Source organism: Taeniopygia guttata, chromosome 1A (genome assembly GCF_048771995.1).
Source record: "Taeniopygia guttata chromosome 1A, bTaeGut7.mat, whole genome shotgun sequence".
Lineage (NCBI taxonomy): Eukaryota > Metazoa > Chordata > Aves > Passeriformes > Estrildidae > Taeniopygia > Taeniopygia guttata.
This window is the reverse complement of record NC_133025.1, coordinates 50,725,185-50,735,102: the sequence shown is the minus strand read 5'-3', so window position 1 is coordinate 50,735,102 and position 9,918 is coordinate 50,725,185. Positions and strand designations below refer to the sequence as shown.

The following is a 9,918-nucleotide window of genomic DNA, read 5'->3' as shown; positions in this document are numbered from 1 at the left end:
ACCCCCAATTAGGGGTTTAAAGTGGGAAATTCTGAAGTATTTGATTGCAAATCTTTCAAAATCAAATTTTTGACATATTTTAAAATAAACTCATAGATCTAAACTACTATTTCAGCTCAAAAATGAGAAAAAATTCAAGATCAGAAAAGAAATAAACTTCAAACACAATGTTTCCTTGGGGTTGAACAAATGCCTTGAATTCACCCTATTTTTAGTTTGTTTCTCTTTTTCCTGATCTTCAGTTCCACATACTTTCAGTTTGTTTGACCCTTTTTAACATTTCTATTACTCATCCCTGGTTTATTTTTTCATTTCTTAAATATTAATGAAAGAACAACAGCTACACATTGTTCTTATTTCTTAATCAAGAAATCAAGTAAATGTCTTGAGGTTGAGCAAACAGGGGAAAGCAATCCATACAGCAAAAGATTTACAGAAATTATGGACAGAAAGCCCTAACTTGGGGAATGAGTCAGTCTGCTGCTATCTAGCAGAAAAAATCAGCAGGGAGGTATAGAGCTTTTAGAAACAGCTTATGAATTTACAGCTTGCTAAGTAATTGAATTCTCTGTGTCTCTTATACGCATACACTAACTCATTACCCACACATGTATGCATACAGGTCTCTGGTGGAAAGACAGGGAATGTGCAGTCTGCAATGCACATGAACTTTCTGTTTAGAAGAGAAAAGAAAAGATTTTTCCAATAGGCACAAAATCCCACCCCCTCGGAACCCCTCCTTCCCCTGTGTCTGACACTGACTTCAAGGGAGGAGTTGAGCCAATTATCTGTGAGTCCTACAGAAGGAAAATCTGCAATTTGCCAGTAGTTGTGAGAGAGAGAGGGAGAAAGGCAGAGAGGGAAGGAAAAAGACTTAACTGGCAAACATAAAGAAAAGCCCCTTTTATCCTAGAGAGAGAATACTTTAAAGCAAATCTCAGACCAGAAGAAAAGAAGCCCGTGGGGAGGGATGAGCCAGGCAAGATCTGGGGAAGCATAGGGTCACCAAAGGCAACTTCCATGCTGACCCTGATCTTTCTGCAGAGGATCTGAAGCAGCCCAGAGGCAGGGTGGGCCAGCTGGATGCACCCATTACCCTGCACGAGTAGGTGCTGCTTTTGAAATTCTTCCCCCACAGCAGAGCCTACAAAGTACAACTTGCAAGAAAAGGCAGTGAGAGTGGGAGAGACTCAGCTTCTCCTTTTCTTGAACTGAGCCTGTAAGGGAAAATCTCATCTGCCCGAAGGGAAGAACTGTCACCGGTTCTGAGACTCTCCTTTAGCCTAAGTTGATTGCCTGATCCAGTACTTACATCCACGGGGGAATGCCCTCTGAAGCCCTGTGGTCCTTCCCAGTCCTGCTAAGTTCTTGGGAAATTCTGGAGAAGAACTGAGCCCAGAACAAGCAGCGTGGGATCCACAGAACAGCCTTTTACAACAGCAGCCACCTCAGATTAAAACTACCATCTTCATCAGACTGCACAGAGACCCAGGACTGCTCCTCCTGGGAAAGAGAGGTAAGAAATCAGCACTAAGTTTTTGGTGAAAGTAGGAAACAAACATCCTACAGGAGTGATTCTGGTGTGCATGAAAATTACAGGGACACTAGTATTAAGTATGAAGCGACAGGTTTGTTATGCACATTACAGTTTGTGTCTGCCTATGTCCTTTTTAGCTGGGTGCAGTGATTAACACTGGGGCGGCAAACAGAGACACAACCAGCAGCTGAAGACACAGGAGTGCAAGGGAGGTAGTTCAGAAGTCTATTCATGAATGAGGAGTTGTAGGGAGAGGATACACCCCGATAGGAGGATGGAAAACTAGGTGGAATAGCTCTGGGCAGGTTGAATAAAGAATATCTTCTTTAGCTATCTCCCTATGGGTGCTCAGGCTCAAATTTGTCAGCAGCTCACTGGCATTCAGACAAGCACTCTCAGAGGATACAAAAGCAGGTTCATTGTCATTCATTCTGATGCCTGCCAATAAAAAGATAAATGGTGCTTAGCAGGTAGATGATAACACAGGATTTCAAGAGAAATGGGGTTTAATGTTGATTTTGGACCACAATTTCAGCTTTTTCTGGGCAAATGAGCTTTTCCCTTCATTCAGTGTTTTTTGAAGAAAACATTAATTGCCTGTATTTCTATGATATTCTGAAATCCCTGCAGTGTATCAATATAAAATACTAATATAAACTTTCTAGCATCAAGCCAGTACATAAAGCAGAAGGTATCACCGGGAATTAATCTATGCTTAAGCATTTAATAAACTGGAAGGAAAAGATGTAGATTAAAGCCAGCTGGAGGTTGTTTGTCTCCCCATTCTCTTCTGATTGATTTTGCTTTCCTTAGTACATGAACATGTGGTGTCTCTCTGTTTCCTTTCTACTGTCTTTAATCTTTTTCACTGTATGAGCCCCTGTACTCCCCCCTGCCACTCCTGGGTGTCAAGGCTGAAGTTTCATTCCTTTTCTGAGGAGGAAAGGAGACAGACTGTGTTGAACTAGAAAGAAAACTGGACTGAGGGGATAAGAAGAGAAGACTCAAAACAGAAATGTAATCCCTCAGTTCAATGGCAGGCTCTGAGTCAGGTTTGCAGCAGAGGTGATGTGTAGAAACTCCACAAATCAAAATGCTGAAAAGCATATTTTGACTTTGAAGGAAATTAAATGCATTTAAGAAAGCACAGGAGCCCTCTCGACTGAATGCCTTGACAGGTGGAACAAGGACAGTGCAAAGTCAGGTCCCTCGGCACACATGTTCTGTACAGGACATAAAAGGCATCCGCGCAAAATGCGTAACTGTGCTCTCTCCCAGATGCTTTTGCACCAAGCTGTACAGAACTGCTCTCTAGCAGGTGTAACCCACACAGTTCACTTGCCCTCATGCAGCTTCACTGGTCCATCACAGCCTGAAGAGCTGCCTCACCTCTAGATACTGGTCCCGGGCAGTAAAGTAGTCTGTAGTTTTTACAACTCATCTGTTTCCCTGCTCTTCTCTGCCAAATAAATAAGCCTCAGAGGGTGAAAACAAGCATTTTTTGTCTGCCCATGCAAAGCAGTATTGGACTGGCTATGTGGGATAGTGCACATGGCAGTGTTTCAGAGACTGAATATGGTACTTCTGCACTATTGGAGATAGGTCCTGTGGCAAACAAAACACAGAATCCAGTTCAAATACCAGCTGTGCGCCTTGCTGTAATTTCTGCCACAGTAATCCCAACAGTACTATAATTCTGCATGTGTGTGTCCATCCAAAGTTGTGATCTGGCATTAATCTGGCTCTAATATTAGGCTGTCCTGCCCTCTGAATGTAATTCAGAGTGTAAGCTACTCCAAGAAGAGCATTGCATTTTCTTTTGTGCATTAGGTAGGGCTGAATATGCCATTGTTGTGCTGAAAATTATGGCAATAATAATAAATAGTCATGTTTTGCTGTTTCCTTGAGCTATAGCACAGAGCTTGTTATGATGCTGGATCAGAATTCCAGAGACTTCTTTATTTAGCAGTGACTGTATCTTCACTGCTGCTTTGGTGCTTAGCGCATGTTAAACAAAGTAAATTATTTTAAGCTCTTCCTTGAGATAATTGTCAGCTACATAAAAGCTTGGGAGATAAAAGTCACTCAAGGGAAAGATAGGAATCCAGATCTGGATCCAGAAATAATCTTTTTGTGTTTATAAAGTACTTACATTGTAATATTAAATAAACAACACCTAAGTTAAATAAATGGCAGAGTGGGAACTTGAATATTCTTTAATAAGAACCTAGTAACTAAAATAAACTCTGTCCAAAGTGTGCCTCCTTTGCTGTACCAGTCAGCTTTCCCCACACAGGAGCTGTATTTTTCTTTCAGCACCGAGTTCATTTGAACTGGTACATGAAAAAGATCTGAGCAGCACTTTTTATTTCCTAACAAAGTTTCCTGCATCTGAGTGCTATGCCAAAATGCAGTCTCCAGGGTCTCTAGACTAATTTTAGATGTTATGGGTTGGAAATCTTGTCTAATAGCTATTTAAGATGGCTGTCCTTCATCTTTTCTCCTGCTTGTAGTTAGCAGCCGTGCTTAGCAAAGCCAGTGGCACCCACAACATCTGTATGTATAAAAACTGGAGCTCCTAAAAAATCTGTGTTTCTGCAGTTCCACCCATTGACAGCCATCCTGCTACAACAATGATAGTTTGCTTATAGGGAGTTCCCACACTACAGTCCAAACAGCAGAATTAAAATCTGTTTTCTAAAAGGTCACTGGAAGCACAGATCTTTGAATTTATCATCAGTGCTATTTTGTGGCTCACGCTCCCTGCATCAGCAATGGATATTGCATGAGATCAGCTATTTAAAGTTACTGAGATCTCTAGCTTGCACTGATGTTAAGCATGATTCTTGTTTCTGTCTGACTTTTGGCTGATCTCAGAAAATGAGTATTATGCACAGCTGCTATTTAGGCAACCAAATGAAGTGATCTAGGTTCTAATGGCAGCTGCAGTGCCTGTAATATATGGGGGAATCTGACCTCTGTGTTTATGTATCTAAATGAGAACCAAGTTCTACTGAAAAATCTGCTAATGTGTAAGTGACACAGATGGTAGGAAGGAACCTGGTGTCCCAGTTGAAGAGCAGCTGATAAACTCAGCCCTTAATGTTTAAATGTAACAGCAAATAACAATTCAAAATAATGTTATTTTCAGTGTAAATGCCTTCATTTTTATACTACCTTAAAAGAAAATAAAGAACAACAATAACAATAAAATAAAACCAAAACAAAACAAAAAACCCACTAACTGAAAATGAGACTGAAAAGTTTAAGCATTTCCAGTGAAAAAGATCCCTGTATGGACCACTGATTGCTCTGCTGTGCAGGACTATGCTTCAGAGTGCTCTTTGGCAAGCTTGTGGTGAGGAGCTGCCTTGTTTTACCCTCCATCTGGTTTCTGATCTTTCCTCCAACTCTGCTATTTCCTCTTTCAGGACCAAGCAATGATGAAGACCATGTCTGGTGCAAACTGCAACCTGAACGTGCCGGCCAAGAACTCATACCGCATGGTGGTGCTGGGAGCCTCCAGGGTGGGGAAAAGCTCCATCGTCTCGCGCTTCCTCAACGGCCGCTTCGAGGATCAGTACACTCCCACCATCGAGGATTTCCATCGCAAGGTCTACAACATACGGGGAGACATGTATCAGCTGGACATCCTGGACACCTCTGGGAATCACCCTTTCCCTGCCATGAGGAGGCTTTCCATCCTAACAGGTAAGAAAGTTGGGGAGAAGGTCATAAGGACAGACGTTAGCTTGAAAACTGTAGCCTAGCCTGCGGATGATTGGTTTTTGTCACATAGCTAAAGAGACTGCTTGACTTACTCCAAGATGCATTTCTACAGAGAGATATTTCCTGGCTGGCATGTTCCCAGCACTATAAGGAATGCATTAGCCACAGTGGAGAAGTCCAGTGGGTGAAGGTCTGAAATTGAGATTTTCCCTTATCCATCTACCTTCCCCTACTGCTTTGAATTTTTATTAATGTCACAAATAAATGGCTGAATGCAATTCTGTGGATATAAAGAGCAGCAAAGGGCAAATTAAGCAAGATGTTATAGGATACATACAGTGAAAAATAAATCTAAAATACACAGAAAGGGAATTCTAAAAGATAAAGTCATAAGGATTTTTTATTCCAAAAATTCCAGCCTGATTTCCTTGATTTAATATTGCAGTAGAAGAATTGCCTTACTTTTACCCTTTCTCCTTAATCTGCATTTAATCAAATGTGTTTAAAGATAAAAGAAGAGGAAATGGTGGGATCATTTTGCATCTTCTCACTGTCAAGCCATTCCTGTTGTGAGCTAAAATATATTATTTAATTATAAAAGTGACAGTAGATGTATATTCAGCCACAGCTCACAACAAACCTTATTTCTGGATTCGCTATCCACCTTTCTAACTGGCCAGTGAAACATAACATTCACATCTGACAAGGCTACAATCCATATTCAGTGAGGTCCTAGAACCAGTTTCTGGGACACAAATGTGAGCTTTAGTCCCTGAAAGCTCTCTTAGCATGTTCCACACGAGTGTCATTCAACGGGCAATGGTTTGCCTTATTTTCTAGTTGCAAAAGGAATTGTAACTAAGGAAATGTCAAAAGGAAATGCCAGGGGATGTGTGTCATTTATGTATTAGGTTTTTTTCATGGTCTGCTTCTCTTGAGGAAATGCAATGACAGCAGAGCACACTGAGAAACCTCTCGTTCCTGACTTGGGTGTTCAGGACTGATTAGCTGTAAACCTTCAGTTCAGGTGTTCTTTCATGTATTGTGTAATCAAAGGGTTAAGGCTGAGTGGCTACCAGCTCTCCACTCTTTCTGGTGTCTGAAGAGGATGTGTTTTACACAAAGATACAAATGAAAGGAAGTGAAAAGAAGAGCAATGCAGCTGAGCTGAGATAGAAACATGTCTACAAAAGAGATAAAAACAGGCAATAACTTGCAAGCCCAGTGTAAACTAAGAATGCAACTGGATATGACTGGAGTAACATCATAGCCAAAAGTCTTTTCCATAGCACTATAGAAAGATGTGGGGAATTAAATGAGAATAACTAAAGTACAGCTGAGTGAGTAGGTGCCAAAGGACCAAACAAAAAATATGGGGAGAAAATGGAAATTAAATAATTGCTTTTTAAAAATTTGCTCCTCTGAAACTGGCTGTGACCAACAAACCTTTACGGTATCTTTTCTTTTTTAATTGCAGGGGATGTTTTCATCCTGGTGTTCAGCCTGGACAACAGAGAATCCTTTGATGAGGTCAAGCGACTCCAGAAACAGATCCTTGAGGTCAAATCCTGCCTGAAGAACAAGACCAAGGAATCAGCTGACCTCCCCATGGTGATCTGTGGCAACAAAAATGACCACAGTGAAATCTTCCGCAAAGTACGCACTGATGAAGGTGAGGATCTTGTCTCCAGTGATGAAAACTGTGCTTACTTTGAAGTGTCAGCCAAGAAGAACACCAATGTGGATGAGATGTTTTATGTCCTCTTCAGCATGGCCAAGCTACCTCATGAGATGAGCCCTTCCCTCCACAGGAAAATCTCCATCCAGTATGGTGACACTTTCCAACAGAAATCCTTCCGGATGCGCCGATTCAAGGACATGGATGCCTATGGCATGATCTCTCCCTTCGCTCGCCGGCCAAGTGTCAACAGTGACCTGAAGTACATCAAATCGAAAGTTCTCAGGGAAGGGCAGTCCAGGGAGAGAGAGAAATGCACAGTCCAGTGAAGGAGGCTTGCAATTCTGTCTGAAGACAACATCCACATGCAGTGCCTTAAAGAAAAGTGGTCTGTGGAAGCAAAGAACAGGCTCGTGTGGGTTATTGACAAAACCCAACACAGAGAAAGGATAACTTCCTGTGGATTCTGCTGAGTCACAAATGTAAATAACATCATCCTTGAAGATGACTGGGAATAATCATACACCTGAGATACAAGTGCATTTTTTTGTCTTTGTAATGTAGTTTCTCCTCATTCCCCTTTTTGTTAGAAAAATACAGTCCTGAGAAGTAAAGACATTTCAGCTTTATCGTTACAAAGAAAATAGATCAAAAATGCACAGAAGGCATTAACAGTGACCCAGCATGCAGCTCTTACTAAGAGAGAGGAGGTCATGTGTGTGTGTGTGTGTACCTCTGTGTGCCCATGTGCACGTGTGCATGCATGTGTGGAGCTCTCCTTTTACAAAGTGGGACTTGCATTTCAAAGAGGAACAGTCTTAACTGAGCATTCCCAGATTGGGAGTGGACTCTATATATGGATGCGTGACTTTCACTCACTTCTGAGGGCACCTGCATTAAGAACTTGGTTTTATGTTTGTTGGGGCAGTTATCATTTGACATTGACATGAATGTTGGTTTGTATTACAGATTTTATTTGGGATTTGTTGGGGTTTTTTTTTAATTGTCTGGGGGTGGGTTTTTAGCAAAATCAGATGGCAAGTGCATTTGATATTAAACAGTGTCTGCTTTCTACCAGTGAAAGGTTGTTTTCATCTGTAATGCTTTCTAATATGTACACTGACTGAAAGTGAAATTATTCTGCAAAAAGCCAATGCTTTTTGCATTGTCTGCTTTGGAAGTCTGGTGTGATGTTGTTTCTCAAAGCAGCCACACCGATTCTGACTTTCATAATACAAATGCCACCCTTTGCCTTTCTGGCCACTGGACTAATGATCCCTTCCTCTGCCTGTATCAGCTGAGAGTGACCAGACTTGTATGTAGAATCAGACCACTTCAGGGTCAGGAATGGATTCTTTTTCAAAATAAGAACTGAATGGTTATAGGGCCAGCTCCTTCATATTTCTTCAGCTGACATGCTTCTAGTAATTTTGTTCATGCTTTCCCTCACTGTCCAGTAAAGATTGCCTTGATCATTTACACTGCAGAACCCCTTCAGAACAGAAGCTTTGTCCTGGCTGTTCAAACAGGATTGAACTGACTGGTCAGATAAATCTGGGGCTGTCCATTCACTTCTTTCCTTTCTCAGCCCAGTACAGGCTTCCTTATCCCTGTTCTGCTTCTGGCTCTGTTGTTTGATGAGCTCCTGTATGCCCTCAAAGTCCAGTATATTCTCTCAAATGTGAGCTTGCTCCTCTTGCTGACTCGAATGAAATGTGTGCACACGTATCTGTGGGCAAAGCATGGCCCCAAGACAGCAAACAACAGTAGAATATATATTTTATATATACCTCAGAAAGATGTTCACATATATTGTCCTTCCCTCACCCTAAAGTTCTGTGTTTGGCTACATCTGCCTTGCTGTGTCTTGGGCAGAGCTGTGAGCTAGTTTGTGCTATAATTTGACAGGAAACCAAGAATGATGATTGTCTGTAAAAATTAGCCTCTGGGATTCAAAGTCCCATACTCATTTATCAACTCCACCCTTCATTGGTACTGTATTAGTAAAATACACTGTTATTTTATTCCTGTTGCCAGGGCAGCACCTTTCTGACCACGTCTCCCTCCCTTCTATAAATATGTATATGGTTTATGATTAAACCTGATTTATTTATTAGTTGCGTCCTGGTTTGGTTGTTTGTTTTGTTGGTTTTTTAAAATGTCTAATTTTTAACTTTTTTTTTTTAACTTTAATTTTAACAAGAATCATGAGGAAGGTCCTGTATTTATGTTGTGCAAGTGAATCTAGGTAAGTGAGTTCTGGGTTAAGAGTCCCAGTGAGATCTCCAGTAAGTTCTGGAAGAGCTTTTTATGTCCTACAGACAGCAGGGGCTACACATTTTCCTGTTCAGAACAGAACTGTGTCTATACCCATATCTATCTATCGTCTTTTTGACCACTAACTTCTATATACAGATGTCTGCAGAGGCAGACAGTTACTTTTTCCCATGCTGCCTACAAAATGAAACAACAACAACTCTCTTCTTCCTGCACAGAGCTGATGTGTTGATCCCTGGTGCAATTTAACGTGGTCTCTGCAAAGACATCACTGTTTATCTCAGCAATCTCTCCAGGTTGCCATCTGTACCTCCCACTTCTGTGAGTCCTGATCCCTCTGAGCACATCCTCACCACTCCACAGACTCCCCACCCAAGTGTATGACTATGAATGTACCAGTGATCAGGCTCTGGAACTCGTGTGTTGCCTCAAGGACATGGAGCGGGTTTGAAGATGGAGTGAGAAAGGCATAAGTAATGGATATTGGTTGGGTTAAGGGACTCTGGAATACTAAATGAGAACTCCTTGCACTATAAACTATGCACTGCATTACTGACCCTGCATCCACTCTCCCAGGCCTGTAGGATATAGCTGAATTTTTAAGGAGCCTTCAAAATCAAATCTCTGTCAACAATGACCTTACCATTATTTTCCCTACTTCTCCACATCTCCACAAACACAGTCTTTCCATCTCCAA

At 41.4% G+C, this 9,918-nt stretch overlaps 1 protein-coding gene across 1 annotated transcript; it reads left to right on the top strand.

Moving 5' to 3' along the window:
• The first annotated feature begins 770 nt into the window (after positions 1-770).
• On the top strand, positions 771-9,060 carry RASD2 (RASD family member 2). The gene is made up of 3 exons (XM_002199383.7): positions 771-1,516; positions 4,969-5,248; positions 6,744-9,060. The coding sequence occupies exons 2-3, from the start codon at positions 4,978-4,980 to the stop codon at positions 7,271-7,273; spliced, it is 801 nt and encodes a 266-aa protein (XP_002199419.1). The 5' UTR covers positions 771-1,516; positions 4,969-4,977; the 3' UTR covers positions 7,274-9,060.
• Positions 9,061-9,918: the final 858 nt, after the last annotated feature.

Excerpts from the sequence above, each read along its gene's own strand:
- RASD2 (XM_002199383.7), top strand. The coding sequence starts at position 4,978 with ATGATGAAGACCATGTCTGGTGCAAACTGCAACCTGAACGTGCCGGCC. Across the intron at positions 5,249-6,743 it reads GAGGCTTTCCATCCTAACAG|GGGATGTTTTCATCCTGGTG; the intron begins GTAAGAAAGTTG and ends TTTTAATTGCAG.